Source organism: Pleurodeles waltl, chromosome 9 (assembly GCF_031143425.1).
Source record: "Pleurodeles waltl isolate 20211129_DDA chromosome 9, aPleWal1.hap1.20221129, whole genome shotgun sequence".
Classification (NCBI taxonomy): Eukaryota; Metazoa; Chordata; class Amphibia; order Caudata; family Salamandridae; genus Pleurodeles; species Pleurodeles waltl.
In genome coordinates, this window is record NC_090448.1 from 939,262,297 (window position 1) to 939,280,431 (window position 18,135).

Genomic DNA, 18,135 nt, shown 5'->3' on the forward strand with positions numbered 1-18,135 from the left:
CAAACAGGACTCTGTGCCCCAAACCTTCCACATGGGATGATTTGTGGAAAAGATCCTCACACTGTACATTTCAATCTTGCATTCACAAAAAGAGACGTTCTTCACTGCCTTAAGGTTCCTGAAAGACTCAGACAAATCTTTTACACTGAATTATGCACAATGCTCCCAGATGTTTCATTTGTACACATCACGCGTACTGCATCGAGTTACTTTTCCAAATCAAGAGGGATTTTGACAACTTAAAGAAAAAGACTGGGGGGGAAAAAATGCTGATTAAATAGGTTTACTCCATTTGAAGACAACAAAACAAAGTAAATTAGTGTTAAAGCTGCAATAGTGAAGCTATTTAAGGAGTCCACGCCATAGCATTAATAACGTGTGCCATTTATTAAATAATTTTCAAAATATTTTATATGTAGCCTGTCTACTATATGTTCATTTCTTCATGCATACTCCTTATACACATAAGAACTTTGTGCTCCGTTAAAAGATAACAAAACAAAAGTTAACATGCTCAAAAGTGTTTCTGTACAAAGAAAGAAAAGAAGTGCCCCTTCAAACCAATATAACTAGCGTCAGTGGTTATCGAAGTGGAACACAAGGACTGTAGCACTTATTGAACTTTTTTATTTAATACACACAATCCTAATCCACCAAATATACAATCCGCTTAATCTATTTACCCGGCACAATATCATTCACGTTTGCATATTCAGAACAGTTGTAATACTTTACAGCTGTCAACTTTTTTGAAGCCTATATTCTTCTTTTAGCCACCATCGAGTTTTCTGTAAAAACTGATTTAGTATTTCATTTACAAACTTTTTTTTATTAGTGCTATGTAAAATGTTTTTACTTCAAGGCAATACATTAAATACATTTCCATATATTATTTGTAAATTACCGTCAATCTGATCACAAGTAAATATTATCAAAATACAGAATTCTGAAATAATCTAAAAAGAAGCAGCGAAGAGTAGCTGGCTCACATAAATCACTGCAAAAAACACAAAAAGCAAACAATTGAAAACACCCAGGAAAAGTTATGCCGTTGGGTAACTGCAACATTTCGATTGCATTTTAAGGTAATAGACAGGGACTGCCGTCTCACAATTCACTGCAGTAGAATCCTGGCACCAAACATCAATTTACTTAAGACATCTAATGCTTCATTTCATAATCTACATACTAAAGACTGAGAGAATGCTTTGCAATCAGCAACCCTACACTTTTGAAAGCAATGCAAAGCCAAACCTTCAGATTTAAAGGTTGGTGAATACTGGGAGATGTGCCTCCCATTTTCTATTGCATGGAAATGTTTGCAATGGCAATACCTTAAACTGGAAATTGAATCTTTTAACTTATGTTTTTGAAATATTATTGCTTTCACTCGAGGGGAGCATGACTGTTTGCCTTTCTAAATCCAGATAGGCTCAGGTTATACTTTGAAAGCTGCTCAAAAGGTAAAGACAAACAGACATACACTGAAATATAGAGCTGGTTTACAATGGTATGGCTCTCAATGAAATCATGTTAGGTAACGACCTGTCTGGGAAGTGATCTGCATCAACAGCAGACCACGGAAAGCCCTTCCGCCCATAAGAACGCACAGTTTTCCATCACTTGATATCTCCTTTTACTTAATTCTATGGGGGATTTCAAGTTTTCTTCAAGCTCAAAGCTGCCATTTACTCTACATTACCAATTCATGAACAAATAATGCTAGGCAGCAAGGCTACTTCAGTCTGGAAGCACAAATTACTGTCCAAGTTCTCAATTACAGCTATTCTTGTTCTTAAATGACATGTCTTTTGTACTTCACATATAGAATGAATATATAAGACCTAGTTAAGAGGAACTTACATTTTAGGGGTTTTACAGCAAAGGTAAACTTACCACATTCTTGATATTAATATGCCCCAGAAGCTCTTGCAATTCCATCAAATGCTCCATGTACCATGGTCCAACTTTGCTCTAAATCTAGGAATGTTCATCTAAAAAAAAAAAACGCTTGTGGATGTTGCAGCTAAACATTGACTTTGTCTATCCATAAAACAGAGTCGAGCATGATTTCAATTTAAAATAATTCTATGCTATGGACCAATAAATTCAGAACATTTCAAGAGCCAGTCGAAATACAGTGTTCAAACATTTTGCCATCCCTACCAGTCACCAATTTAAAGGTCATATGGTAGATGCTCACTGGATGCAAATGATGAAATCTTGACCATGACTATATACAAAACACGGTTTGAACAGTAGCACACATGCAAACCAGAGTTCCTTGTTTGTATGATTTCAAAGACCAGAGTTAAATGGAAGACCATAACTCTGCTTTTCATGGTCATATGTTTTCCAGAGAATATTATTTCACCGTTTTAGGTCCTGCTTGGTTTTAACTCTCACTTGCAAGTTTACAGGTTCGCTTAATCCTGGAGTAGGGTCCAATAGAATCGATGAAAATGAAATCCCAGAGAACACGCATCCAAGAGTTATGCTGAGGGAGAGTATCATAATATTCAGCGGCAATTTTCTTCACCTGAAAAAAATTTAACATTGCTTAAAAAAAACTGTTGAAAATAAGGCAAAACAGTTTCTCACAACTTTGCTTCAGCAGTGGAATGTGATGTCAAATAATGGATATGGGTAAGGAAGCAACAAGAACATTCAGTGTAGATTTAGGATTTGACATTGTTTTCATTGTTAATCTAATTGTCTTATAATATGCACACAGTAAAAACAAAAATAGAATTCAAACGTCTTTGTTAATAAAAATCCATCAAGTGAAGCAAAAGTTTATCTATGCTATATGGATATATATGCTAAATATGTCCATATATACCGCTGTGAATGCAAGACAGCTTCTATCCACGGTTAAGTATAGACATGTTTCTAGTATAGAAAAATAAGATAAATAGAAGACTGATTTCTACAAGTCTATCACGATAAGGTTTAATTTGAAATTTGTGCAATGACAGTTATGAAAAATGGCAGACGTAGCTCTAGTTGCTTAGAGTTTAGGTAACAGCCATAAGCCAAGTTTACTAGGATATCAAAGTGTTTTGGACATGCATGCTGTGTATTTCCTCTCCTAACCACTGAATTTATTCCAGAGACAGCTCTACTAGGAAGCAAGGCTAGTTCAGGGGGTGTAAAGGGGGAAACTTTGATAAAGAAACTGTAACGTCCTCAAACATCTGCACATCTTTTCTCTCTTATTCCATTACAACATGATTGAAGACAAACACCAGGTTCTGCAGATTTATTTCAGAATTGTGTGGCAGCAGAGAGGAACTGGCTGTTTGGCAGTGGTAGGTAGCTGTGCTTGCTTACAACACTTCAACCATGGGCATTTTCAAGCATAGCAAAGAATGTGCTGTTGTAAGGGCATGATCCTTGAATGTGCTGTTGTAAGGGCATGGTCCTTGAACTTACCTTATGCTGGTACCACCATATATATGAAATTACCACCCCTCACATGGCTAGAGCCCTTTCTGAACTGGACGAAAAAGGGGAGTTGAGAATGTTAATACACAGCCACAATAAAAAGGGCACTAACTAATAACAGAGTTTTACCCTCATTTTAAACAGAGGACACTGGGATAAAGGCAAAGTGGAAGGCAGAAATGGGTACAAATATAACAAACAAATGGTTACAGTGCTGAGAGCACATTAAAATAGTTTATGCAAATCCCAGATTTAAATATACACTATTCAACTATCTGCATCAAACATATTTTTTCCCAAAGCAACTAAGCCAAATGTTTTTGGGTGCGACACCCAATTGTCCATGGTGTAAATGCTCAATTGCAGTGCAGTAGCACCATATTGGGAGACGGTGATAACCACAATATCAAAACTTACAGACAAGCACAGAGACAAACCTGCTTGTATGCCTACTGGGTCAGCCAAGCAAATAGAGAAAACAACATATTTACTATTAGTAAGCCCATAGAACAGGCTATGTTGGTACCAGAATGGAGTACTGCTATGACATGAAGACTCCTGTTGCTCCCCCTAAGATTCTGGCTTAAAGAAAATGAAGTGGACCAGTGCTGAAAATGATACAATTCTCCAAAGCCTCCTTGACTCTCTGGGGAGCTGTAAATAAGCAGTTAAGGCACAGTTCACAGGAGGTGGTATAGACTACTGTAAAATGCAACTATCATAGTTGCCATTGATATTGACATAGCTGGATGGAGTTGTAGGTTTCTGTAAATACACAAGAGTTTAATGATACCTCTAACTATATAATGTGGCAGGGAGCATACTATATTTAGAAACTATGAATTTGGGGTATTAGTTGAGGCAAGTGAATGCTCACCTCAAATAACCACTTTTCTTGGCAGGGTAAACCCTTAAAGTGACTAAATTAACCTGAGCACAATCCCTGGCAGATATGGAAAATAGCAGGCAGGATTAACTTAGAGGCAATTGGTAAAGTATTTATGTAGTACTCAAACATTAATGAAGTCAAAACAATACCAAATCAATTTACAAAAAATGAGTACATTTTAAATAAAATAAAATAACAAAAGCCCAACAAGTCAAACTGGAGTTATGGATTTTTAAAGTTTAATGTTTAATACAGAGCCATAACGTGTTGACCGCCAACCACTGACATCTGGTTGTGATTGACTGGTTGCGCTTGACCGTCAGACAGTCTCTGGAATAGAAGTCAAAAATCATCTGCAATGCAAGGTAGCAGGCTGCCGCAGAAGAGGGCTTCACGTCATCAGCCACTGGACAAGGTCTTAATGAAGTGGTTGATTTGTGATGGGAAGGCTGCTAGTGGAAGAAAATTAAAATTCATACCCAGCCACTCACCTGTTTTGCACCTTTCCCTAATGAAGATTTCTCCCTTTGGACTTATTCACTTTTACAGAAGAGGACTGCATGCAACTTCATACCTTATCTGCGAGATCTTGCCAAATCTGATTTGCAGCAAAGGAAGTGGTAGTGGAAGCCACCTGAATCTTTGACCTAGTGAAAACGCACCTGTCAGATTGGCCAAGCAGGTTGGCCCCGGTCCCCCATCAATTCTCAGGGCAAAAAGTTGGAAAAATGTTTCTACATCTAAGGTTTCAGGATATGTTAAAAGGAGTACATAGAAACAGTTATGACCCAGCCAGGACCTTGGTGAGAGACCTCTGGGTTTAATACTCACCCAGCAGAGGCAATAAGTAAGGTCAATACCTGGTCCAGTTGGAACTGGCCACCTGGGAAGGCAGAGAAGGGTCTCTTGATGTTTCCTGTGTCCATGTAGCACAAACAGGAGGTCTGCCTAAGGACCCTTGGAAGTACTTCTCTGTCTGGGGTATGAGAGCAAGAACAGGTCCAGTCTTCAGGGCTCTTAGGTCACAGACAGCCAGTCCAGTCCTCTTCTGTAATTCCACAGGACTAGAAGTGATCGGAGGACTGGGTGCTACATGTATGTCTAGTGCTAACCTGTGGTTGGTGGGGGCGGGGGGCAGCAGGAGACTCCTGGCCATTCCGTAACTAAAGTGGTAAAGTTCCCGGGAGTGACCCTACCTACATTTGCAGCACTTCCTGTGTGTTTTACTGTAATCTCACATTGCCCCTCACAGCCCAAACCCAACATAGCAGAACCTCTCTTTCCATGTGCAGAGCACCTCTGCCCACCCTACGGGGGTGGGTAAGGAAATAAGCAACCCCCTCCTATGTGGTCATTCAAATGGTTCTTGGGGCAGCTCATCCCCCACTTGGTCTGGCATCTGACTGGGTAGGGGGTAAAAAAGGGGCAGGCCCAGGTGTTAGCTATATCTGCCTGTGACAGGGAAAGCCCTCTTGTAGTTAGGTTCCAGGGCACAACCCAGACTGTCTGCCACAGTAACAGAACTCCTCCCATACCCAACACCTTTGTTTCCGCTCTGAGAGCAAGTTCACATCTTTAAATGGGCTACTCAGACCCTGGGTGACAGCTGGAAGTTCATGTAAATGGGCTTTGAGGAAATTGGGATATTAGTTGCGTGGCCAGCACAAGTAATAGTTCAATTGTCCTCAGTGGGAATCAAACACCCTATTGTAGTGCTTGACTCTCAGGGCAGCGAGGCGGAGCACTCTCAGGCCTACTCAAGGGAGGTGGTGTGGGCTAGTAATCAATCACTGGCATGGAAATAGTAACACTCAAATGATTGTCCAGTTAGTACTTTCTCAAGAAAAAGGAGTGTCTCCAATATGGGTTGTGTATCTATCCCAGATATTATTCAATGGCAACCCCTGTAATGAACAGAGTTCAGATAATGAAACCAGAAACAGAATTCTTCAATCAATGTGGTTGATCAGTGGTACACTTGAAAGCAAGTATGATAAGTTGCATTTTTAAAGGTTTCTTTGCCCTGAAAGGTTAAGCTTTCAGGGTAAGACTCAATTAGTTTCACAGCCTTGATGTTTGCCCACTTAGAGATCTGACACCGTATTGCATTATCTCCAAGAGTAATTAGTCAGATAAGTAGAGGCAAGCAGAGATATCTGGCTGAGGCATAGTGAGGTATTCTCCACAGGTGCATTGGGCTACTGTCCAAGTACGCTTTATGAATTCTGCACAGAACTTTGAATACTATCCTGTCTTGGAATGGCTGCCTAGTTCTGCAGTGTTCGCGGTCTAGCAATTAGTTTCTTGGGAAATACTAAAGTAGGTTTTATTACCAGTGTTAGGGCATGCATTGTCGAGGGCCTTAGTCACCATAACTCCTGGTCCATTTGGTGAAGTGGAAGGCTTCTTTAAAGTACAGTTGCAGGTTCACACCCTTAGTCACTAAGTTGACCTAGGGAGCCAAAAACGTTTAACAGAGATTATCATTTGATTCAGTTCCATCAGTGATAGAAGGCCTTATGGACAGTTTAAAAAAAATTGTGTATTGGGCTCAGAGTCTCTCAGTACTAGTATTTTGGCTCCATTCAGCTCCGGAAGCTTTTCTTCATAACATTATACAGGCAACAGATAATATTGGTTGGAGTCTACGGATTGGCAAACCAAAAGCTTCCAGTTATTGCTTTACTCTTAACCTGATGATATGGATATACCTCCCCTTTTCCACAGAACAAGTTAATTTTGCTCTACAGTTCTTCTCCTATCTCCAGTTTTGTCACAGCTATAAGTTGGTCCAACAAATCTGTCACCTTCACCTTTTCGGGGTGTTATTTTAATTTTGAGGCATTTCTTATCTGCACAATGGAAGAAAAAATAGGTACGTACCTAGCCTGGATGGAGAACCAACTGATTCATTGGAATGGCTGTTTTATGGGATGTTTTAAGACAATTGTTCACCGGCTATACCTGTGCATTTATGGAAACTACTAGAAATTCTCCATGCTAAAATTGGTGTTTGGCCCATGTATTCCATCATGCCCTCCTTTTAGGCTGTCTACTCCTGTCAAGTGTCTCCTGCTAAGGAGGTATACGTCCATAACATTTGATGGGCTGGCTAAAAAGCAATTTTCCTAGTTTACTCTTCTGTACTTCTGCAGAATGTAATGTTGTAGGTGTCTAAGGGATTGGCATACCAATTATACAGTGATGCGAGTGCCACTAAGAAGTGTACTGTGTAGTTTGGTTACAATGCAGTGCTCTGTGGTGCATTAAACAGGCTGGGATCCAATTTAGAAGTTAGCATCTACTGGATAATGTGTGGAGATATAGTGACACTACAATGCAGCACAGTAAGGTGAGCTGGTATATGATGCTATGCAGTGTGTTCATTTCCCAGGATGCAATGTGCTAATTTAATGCTTTGAGAGTGCAGTGTTGTGTGGTGGGTGAAAGTCAGTAGGTTGTAATGCAATGATTTGTGAAGTTAGATTTGGACATCAATTTGTGTAGAGGTGCATGCATCATGCCAACAGAGAGCAAACGTCCTTTTTAGTCGATCCCAACAATGACGTCCAAACACAAATGCAAGAGACTTTTCTTGCAGTCACTTACATATGGCGTTGCCCCTTTAGTTGCACACGTATTAGGTGGGGACAAAAAGCCCTCCTCATTTAGACCTAAAAATGAAGTCAGAGATTGGCCCTGCAGAAACCATTAGTTATAAAACACGAGAAAAAAGTAGAACAGCACTCTTTTGTTTGGGCATTGTTTTGCATTCTAGAAGCCACCTATAGTTGAATTGCCTTTTTGTGGATTTGGAATTCAGTTTCAGACATTTGTGTGCCCGAACAATAGAATGGCCGAAGAAATTCATCAACGGCCCTGAATTACAAACATTACCCATTACAGGCAACATAATTAAAACCATAAAAGTTAAATAACTAATTACGTTTAGACGGTTACATGCATAGCTTGTAATTACGGGTTCTTAAAATAGGTACCAAAACTTCAAAGGGTTAGTCAAACATGTAAGTTCAAAGCAAGTCAGCAGCAGGTTATTTGCCTCAAGCCAGGCGGCCTGAAAATTAAAGTTAATTGTTCAGCTATTCAAGACTAAAATAAACATGTGCACAAGTCATTTTAGAGAGTATGCATAAAATACATTATGAGTAGTTTTACTAAGCCGATTTGGTTCCATGGAGCTTTCAAGTACTACAGTGTTGATACTACAGGCAGTTTCTGTTCCTTATGTCACTTAGGCACTCATTACAACCCTGGCGGTAAATCCAGCTTTCCACCGTGCAGAAGACCACCAACATACTGCTGCAGCCGCGGAATTCCGCTACAGGTATTACGACCCACAGCTCGGAATCCGCCACAATACAGACACCCACACAAGTCGGCCACAAAGGTCAGTGATAAACTGGCAATACCAAAACCGACACCGTCACGCCAACAGGAATATGCCCACACTATTACGACCCACGAATCAACACGGCGGTCATTCATCCGCGGAAATCCATTGGCGGTTACACACCGCCATGCTCAAAATACACACACACTTACAAAACACAACCACATTGGACAATTCGAAATACACACACCGGATACACATACACACCATACCCACACACCCAATCCAATATAAAGCACACACCCACATCACCCACAAACCCTTACAGCCCAAAAAAATTGAAAGAAGGCCAGAGAGAGACTACCTAAAACACCACCAGCATCCACAGGCACACAACACCATCACTTACACAACATCCACGCACCTCAAACAACACACACCAACACATCCCCTCACACATCACAACAGACAGCACCTCACACATCACCCACACCACATCATGGCACCTCAAAGACACCCCAGGTTCTCTGAGGAGGAGCTCAGGGTCATGGTGGAGGAAATTGTCCGGGTAGAGCCACAGCTATTTGGATCACAGGTGCAGCAGACCTCCATTGCAAGGAAGATGGAGCTGTGGCGCAGAATTGTCGACAGGGCTAACGCAGTGGGACAGCATCGAAGAACACAGGATGACATCAGGAAGAGGTGGAACGACCTACGGGGGGAGGTGCGTTCTGTGGTATCCAGACACCAGATTGCTGTACAGAGGACTGGCGGTGGACCCCTACCTCCTCCCCCACAACTAACATGGGAGGAGCAAGTCTTGGCAATAATGTATCCTGAGGGCCTCGCAGGGGTAGCAGGAGGACTGGACTCTGGTAAGACATATCTTTACTACTTTATCCCCCACACCCCACCTGCATGCCATCACATATCGCCACCCTTACCCTCACACCCATCACCCCAACAACCCACAGATACCCCACTAACACAACCCACACATCCCAAAACCAAGCCCTGCATGTAACACCAATGCATGGACACCCATCACCAAAGCATGTCCAGTACAGAGACTCACCCATGCCCCAAAATCAACAAGCCAATAATGCAAGCACAGGAGTAGAGGGTCACTCACCCATTGCACAAAATGGCACACACAGATACAATAACTATGCATTTACACCCCAACAGGACCCATACCAAACGTCACCGGACAGGAGGTGCCAGACATATCCAGTCCCCCCACAGAAGAGGCCCACCTGATGACAGCAGCTCTGCACGCCTGGATCAAGATGACCAACCCGTCCCATCAGGTACCTCGGGACAGTCGGTTCCCCTGACACAGTCACAAACCACCACTGAACCTCCCCCTCAGGAAACACTACCACAGCACCCACACAGCGGGCCCATCCCTCAGTCCCCAGGACACGTCAATCAGCAGTGTGTCCACCACTACATGGAACCCAGGCAACCCACTAACACAGGATGATCAGGGACCTGAGGGCAGTGGCAGTGGGCACCCAGTTCAGGGGACAGAGGCACAGGATAACAGGGAATCTGGGAGGACTGCTGTGCGACAGGGGGAGGACAGGCGCAGGGAACCCACTCTCCACGAGGCACTTTCCATTATGGGAGCTCACCACCATTCCCAGGAGACCATGGGCACAGTACTGGCCAAGTATCAGGAGACCCAGCCACTGCAGGAGGAACACTACCTGAGGATCAGGGAGGACTTGAAGTCCATTAACACCACCCTGGTCACCTTTGCAGGGGTGCTGGCAGACCTTCTCAACACCAGGAGGGACACAGTGGCACACCAACGGGCCCCTGACACTAGCCTGGATAGCTCCGCCAGCGCTAGTGGACAGGAGGCACCGCCACAGGAATATGCCACCAGCACCCCACCCCCTGCAGATGGTGAACCACCCTGCAAACGGTCCTTGAGATCCAGGAAGAAGACCGAGAACATTGCCAAGAACCCCACCAGGAAATAAGACCCCCCCCCCTGAATGTCACCCTTCTGTCCCCCTATGTCACCCTGTCCATCCTTAAACTGCCATTGATCCACTTCCTCTGCCCCTTTGGACAATGCACCTGCGAAACAAATAGACCAGACCCTGCCATGGACATATCTCCACCATCACCCCTGCCAATTTTACAACCCTCTCCACTTATTTGCACAGGAATAAACACACTTCAATCACAAAACAATCTAGAGTCAGTCTGTGCTTTCACAAATGTGTTATTGCAATATCTATGGAATATAGCAATGTCAATTTACTTGTTCACATACCAATGTAACAGCTGTAGGCCAGGAGTAAACAGAGGGCACAAAGTGGGACCCAGATCTGTGAAATGGAAAGTCAAAGTGACAAGTCAGGGTCCATACACTGAGTGAAAATGACAGACTTATGCTAGCTCCAACAATAGTATGAGATGTGGGAAGCAGTGACATCTTTCCTGTGTCTCACTGGAAGTATTGCATGATGTTATGCTTCGGTTGTCGATATCTTCTTCTGCCTCCTCTTCTTCACTGTCCACAGGCTCCACAGCTGCCACAAGACCACCATCTGGCCCATCCTCCTGCAGAAAAGGCACCTGTCGTCGCAAAGCCAGGTTGTGCAGCATACAGCAGGCCACGATTATCTGGCACACCTTCTTCGGTGAATAGTATAGGGGACCACCTGTCAGATGGAGGCACCGGAATCTGGCCTTCAGGAGGCCGAAGGTGCGTTCTATTATCCTCCTAGTTCACCCATGTGCCTCATTGTAGCGTTCCTCTGCCCTTGTCCTGGGATTCCTCACTGGGGTCAGTAGCCATGACAGGTTGGGGTAACCAGAGTCACCTGCAAATGTTGAGGGACAACTGTTCGACACACACTAACCCTTAGGGACAACCCCATACCCAGACACCTATGTCAACTGTATTGGGACCTGGGCCTCACCTATTAGCCACACACGGTGCCTCAGGAGTTGCCCCATCACATAGGGGATGCTGCTATTTCTCAAAATGTAAGCGTCATGCACAGAGCCAGGATACTTGGCATTCACATGGGAGACGTACTGGTCTGCCAAACACACCATCTGCACATTCATCGAATGGTAGCTTTTCCAGTGCCACATGTGTACCATCAATGGCACCAATGATGTTGGAGATATGTCCCAGGGCATAGAAGTCACCTTTCACTGTGGGCAAATCCTCCACCTGAGGGAAAACTATGTAGCTGCGCATGTGTTTCAGCAGGGCAAACAACACTCTGGACAACACGTTGGAGAACATTGGCTGGGACATCCCTGATGCCATGGCCACTGTTTGAAAAGACCCACTGGCCAGGAAATGGAGTACAGACAGGACCTGCACTAGAGGGGGTATCCCTTTGTGATGGTGGATAGCTGACATCAGGTCTGGCTCCAACTGGGCACACAGTTCCAGGATTGTTGCACGATCAAGTCTGTATGTGATTATGATGTGTCTCTTCCATTGTAGACAGGTCCACCAGGGGTCTGTACACCAGAAGATGCCGCCATCTCATCACCTGCCCCAGCAGACGTGCCCTATGGAGGAGAAAAGCGAGCAGAGAGTCATCCAACACTGAGGTATCACAATGTGTTATTTGCAGAAACGTTAGTAATCCGCAATGTGCTGGTATCTGTCTGTATTCCTGGCCTATATAGGTGTGATGCAGTTTTCATCTATCCCATGTGGCCCCTGAAATGGCAGCTGCCTGACCTGTAAGGTGGGACAAGGGGATATGAGGTAACTGCGCTGGCGTTGTACACCGTTGCAGTGGGCGGTCGAAGACCGCAGCACAATTCTGCATTGGTTAGCATTGGGCCCTATGGGTCCCAGGAGGCAATGACGATATACGCCGGTGGTGACTGTACACACCACCACGGACGTGACTGCCATTTTCTGTCTGTTCACTCACTTGATATCTGACCTTCAACAGGAGAGGACCTACACTGCAAGTGCTGCTTTGACCTGTGTCTGGAAGCGACAATGGCTACAATGTCTGGGGAACGGGCCCCTGCCTTCACTTCGGAGGAGTTGGAGAAACTAGTGGATAGGGTCCTCCCCCAGTACACGCAACTGCACGCTCCTCCAGACAAACAGGTGAGTACACTGTGAGCATGCTGCATGGGCAATGCCTGCTTTGAGTGGTGTGGATGGAAGATACATTGGGGGGTTGGGGGGGGGGATGAGGCCTGCATGTACAGATGGCTAGTGTATGTGCGTCAGGGCATGGGTGGGAACAGGTGGGCAAAGAGTGACGGTCCAGACGGATGAGTAATTTCCTTTCCCCTTGTACCATTCCTCGATGTCATCGCCCACCTGAAGAAGGGTGTTTGGCGTGCCATCGCCAAGGACATCCGGACCCTCGGGGTATACCACAGACGGAGCACCCACTGCCGTAAAAGAAGGGAGGACCTGCACCGCTGGAGCAAGAAGACGGCGGAGGCCCAGCTGGGGATGGCCTCCCAACTTGGAAGGGGTGCCCGTCGCACCATGACCCCCTGATGTCCCCGATCCTGGCAGTGGCCTTTCCAGAGTTGGATGGGCGCCTGAGGGCATCACAGCAGCCACAAGGGGGTGAGTACACTCTCATTCAGCTAACTCTGCATGCATTATGAGGGTTTGGGTGGTGGAGGTGGGCAGTGGGTTCCCCCAGGCCAGTGTGGACATGGTAGGCAAGGTCCCTTATGAGGCAGCCTATGTGGCACCCCAACCCCACTAGTGGTAAGAGCCATCTACACCTAGTCAGGCTCCTGTGACTTCCAGGTGTGCAGCAATTGGGCTTAGGCCTCGTACCCCATGGTCAGGTGAATTTTCTAGGAAGTTAGTGCATGGCGAAGTGCTGAGGGCTGCTCCCTGTGTGTTATGTCCGCCAACGGTAGTGGTGTTGAATGCACTGAACATGTTTTTCTTCTGTCTTCCTCCCCCCCCCTCTTTTTGTGGTCTCCCTGTTCTTGTGTGCAATAACATCATCAGGCGGAGGAACAGGAGGGAGCTGCAACCCACTAGGCCCTGGAGGGTGAAGCAACGGAGTCTGAAGCCACCAGTGGGACGGAGGGCGAGGGGAGCTCCACAGCGGGTACAGGAGCAGACACCAGTGACAGCGACTCCTCCTCTGATGGGAGCTCCCTTGCGGTGGCGGGCACCTCTGTGCCCACCACATCAACAGGTACAGCTGCCACTCCCCCCCCCCCCCCCCACCAGCACCGCCCTCCCAGCAACCCCTCAGCGTGTCTCCCGTGCCCGCTCACCCAGGAGGGTGGGCATCTCCTTCCCCCAGGCACCTCAGTCCCTGCCCCAGTCAGCCCTGCTGCCCTCAGTGAGGAGGCTGTTGACCTCTTGAGATCCCTCACTGTTGGGCAATATACCATTTTGAATGCCATCCAAGGTGCTGAGAGGCATTTGCAACAAACAAATGCCTACCTGGGGGGCATTCATTCTGGGCAGGTGGCCCAACAGAGAGCATTTCAGGCTCTGGCCTCAGCACTGATGGCAGCCATTGTCCCTGTGTCCAGCCTCCCCCCTCCAACTTCCTTCACCCAGACCCAATCCCCTGTACCTCAGCCTATCCCAAGCAGACCATCAGACCAGCATGCACACTCATCAACACACAAGAGTGGACATGGCAAACATAAGCACCACACATCCCACAGGCACTCACACAAGCACCATCCCCATGCAGACACAGCAACATCCACTACCTCCTCTGTGTCCCCCTCCTCCACGTCCTCCTCCTCCCTCCCTATCTCCACTCACACCTGCATGCACTTCATCCTCAGCCACTACCTCCATCACCAGCATGCCCATCACCACACACGTGCAATTACCACCCCTACTACCATTCACACATCCTGTGTCCTCTCCCAGTGTGTCTGTGGGCCCTCCTCCCAAAATACACAAACGCAGGCACACACCCACCCAACAGCCATCCACCTCACAACAGCCTCCGGCCCATGCGCCTTCACCCAAATTCAGGAGACGTACACCACCTACAACCACTACCTCTTCCTCCACTCCCAAACCCACTCCATCTTCCCGTCCCAGTGTGTCTAAAAAACTTTTCCTGGCAACCCTTGACCTCTTCCCTTCACCTCACCCCCCCGTCCTTCTCCTAGGGCCAGGCTTTCCAGGTCCCAGCCCAGCACCTCAGCCACCAAATCCCCAGGCACAGTGGTGCCAGCAACTGCGGGGTCATCGAGTGTGCCAACAATCAGGGCTGCCAGTGTGCCACGTAGCGAGGGCAAGGACATTCCGCCACCTGCCAAGGTGAAAAAGTTGCCCACATCCCAGAGGGAGAAGCCGCACCTACCAGCCATCAAGGGCTCAGCAAAAACAAAAGGGGATAGTGGCAAGACAACTGCTGCACCATCGAAGGTGGGGAAGGGACAAAAGCAGAAGCACAGGGCACAGTGGCACTGACGGCGGGACCAGTGTTGCACCTTCTGTCCACAACCACACCAACCTGTACAGCAGCAAACACTGCAAGCTGCCCCACCACCTGCCCAGCCACTGGCACATCTACAGCCTTAGTGACAGTCCCCAGCCTCTTCCCCAGTGGCCAGCCGTCCGAGGCTGCAGGAGATGTCCTGCTGTGTCCCTCAGCAGGTGCTGACCCATGCACCACCACCGCCACAGACACCGCCGCAAGCACCGCCACTAGCCCCGCGACGTGCTTGGACAGTGGCACCACCACTGACATGGCTACCATCCCCAGTGGTCAGTCGTCCAAGGCTGGAGGAGACTTCCTGGACCCTGGTCAGCTTCCTTGAGGCATTACTTCCATCACTGTTTGCACCTGCAGGTGGAAGGCGAAGCCGCCACAGTGTGGGGTATATCGCTGCCTCCATGGCGTATCATGCTACCTGTACCTCGGCAATCTCGTGGCACACACACCCAGGTGAGGGAATTGTACCGGCCACATTGCACGTGGGGCACTCTCGGCACCAGGCCCCCTCCAGAACCAGTGGAGCGATACATCCACTACCTCAGTCCTTGGCAGGGTGAAGCACTCTGGGCACCAGGCCCACTCCAGAACCAGTGGAGAGTGACATCCACTTGAGACTGTGGCTTTGCACACCCCAGAATAAAGCAGTGGGCAAATCACCAACTGGAGAGAATTGACAGTGGCTTTGCACTCCCCAGGATACAGCAATGGGCATGGAGCCCCCTCGTGCAGCAGTGGCGTTGTGCGTTCATCTGGCTGAGGTGACCCCCCTCCCCCTGAGGTGCCTGTATATTTTCGGTCTGATGCCCCAGCAGTGTTCTCTCCGTTTCCAGCCAGGTATCTTGTGTGGGCTTCACCCATGCATTTTGGAATCAGTGGTCCACGGACAATGATTGGTACACTATCCGGACTTGTGTAGTTGGTGTAAATGTTTGTATATACTGAATTTTGATTTTTGACTATCAGATTTTTCATGATTACACTGGTTACAATAATTTCCTTTTGTCCTTGCGTTCTTTCAGGGGGTGATGGGGTGTATATGTAATGTTGCTGCTTGTATGTTGTTGTGGGTGAGGAGGAGGGTGGGGGTATTGCATGTTGCATGTGTGTCACTCTCTTTTCCCCCCTCCCCTGTGTTGTAGGTGCAGTACTCACTGTGGTCCTCAATGGCGTCTGTCCTGCTCCTGATAGAGCAGGAGGAAGAGAAGCATTGGTAACACCTGTAGTTCGGGCTCCATGACATCCTGGTTCCTCGTTGGGTGTCAAGAGGTGAGTGTGCATTGTTTCTGCCGTGCTTTTGAAAGCATTGGTTCCACCCCAGAAAAGGTGGCCAATAGGCGTGTTGAAATACAGTGGGCGGTACTTTGTCTTCCGCCTGTCAGTTACCGCTGTGGCGTCTGAGTGTTACAGTGGCTGTCTGTGCAGGCAGTTTCCGCCATGGTCGTGATTCAATTTTTTTTCTGCCAGCCTGTTGACGGTATTACCGCCGCTTTAACACTGACCGCCAGGGTTGTAATGAGGGCCTTAGTCTGTTCTTAACATTATCATTTGTGGCACAAATACAATTACACCCTTTTTTTTTTTTTTTGTAAGGGCAAATGCTGTGTGTAAGAGAAATGCTTCATTGTATGGAAGCTCTGCCCCCCCTTTCCTGCTAATCGACTTCTCAAAGAATCATTCCACAGCACAGGTCCCCAAAATGAGACTTAGGAAACTTGTTTGTAGAGCATTGGCACCGAAGTGACTTGAGGATCCCATACTTACCCAAGCCAAACCACATTAGACCAATAAAAAAAATGTGTGGGTTTTAAAACTCTTGGAAGTTAAGAGGTGGGACGTTTAGTGTAATGCGCAAGTATATCGTTTTAGCAGTATTGTAATTGCATTAGAAGTGTATTTATATAGAGCTTCCAATCCCGTACGAGGCACTGAAGCACTTTATGGCGGGTAGTATACTGCTCTGTGAACTAAAGGTTAGTGGTTAACCCAGCGGTTATTGTTTGTTGTAAATTTGTTAATTATTGGATTAGTAGACTTGTACTCTCGAAACTGGAGAAAATGCTTAAGTTTCCTCAGTTAATAGGAGTTAGGTGTAACTATTAGAGTGTAATCATGCAAGTGAAAACAAATAGAAGTAATTAGGGCAGAGGAGGTTAAATGTGAGATTGCCAGGAGAGGTTACACAGAAGGAGACATGATTTATGGATATGGAATTAGTAGCTAGATTAGCAAAGGTAGGGTACTGCAGGAAAAGTAATTCAGAAAGATTTTATGATTCATAAGGGGTATTGTTAGTTTATTGAAGTATAGTAGAGAGTATGGCAACAGGCATGTTAGAGTAGGGTTAACGCAAAGAGTTGCATACGTTTTTCAAAAAAATGTGCAATTTTAGCTGACAACGTATTTGTGTGTAGTGATTTTATTGATGCATATGGTCATAACCAATGAACTAATGGTTTTGCACTTGAAACTATTTGCTTAGAAGTATGATTAATTTAGTGTAGCTATTCTCATTCCCCTTCCCAATCAGTGACCCACTGAGTCATCTTCCCATAGTTTCCATGGAGCACTGAGTGCTAGGACATATAAAGGACAGTTTTAATGGAGAGCATGTATTGTGAATGAAACTTTCCTTTGTGTACCTGATGTATCATTATGAAGGATTTTCACTGGAAGTCCTGATGCAGGAGTGAAACAAAATTTTATGAGCTATTGTTTGAGAAGTGTTTAGTATTATGTTGTACATCCCCTGAGTGCAGTTGCTGAGGGAGCAAAATAAAGATTTCTCTTACCTTAAAAAATGGGTTAGTGTTAAAATGATTTAATTATACAGAGTTGTTTTTGATTTGCCAATGCGATCTAACCATACATGCTGAATCTGCGGTTTTGGTAATTATTTTGTATTGACTGTGCTAAAAACCCTTGGTTGTAAAGAGTTGGGTGGGACTTCTCATTTCCCCCTTGAGACTGTCAGATTATTTTGAGACCTTCTT

The 18,135-nt window shown here is 46.0% G+C and overlaps 1 protein-coding gene across 1 annotated transcript in view; it reads right to left on the bottom strand.

Annotated features, from left to right (window-relative positions):
- Positions 1 to 370: 370 nt before the first annotated feature.
- DEGS2 (delta 4-desaturase, sphingolipid 2) overlaps positions 371 to 18,135 on the bottom strand; it is a 76,248-nt gene continuing 58,483 nt past the window's right edge. The window contains exon 3 of the mRNA XM_069208323.1: positions 371 to 2,539. Coding sequence (XP_069064424.1) covers positions 2,396 to 2,539 — 144 coding nt within the window. The 3' untranslated portion in view covers positions 371 to 2,395. The remainder of the gene's footprint in view (positions 2,540 to 18,135) is intronic.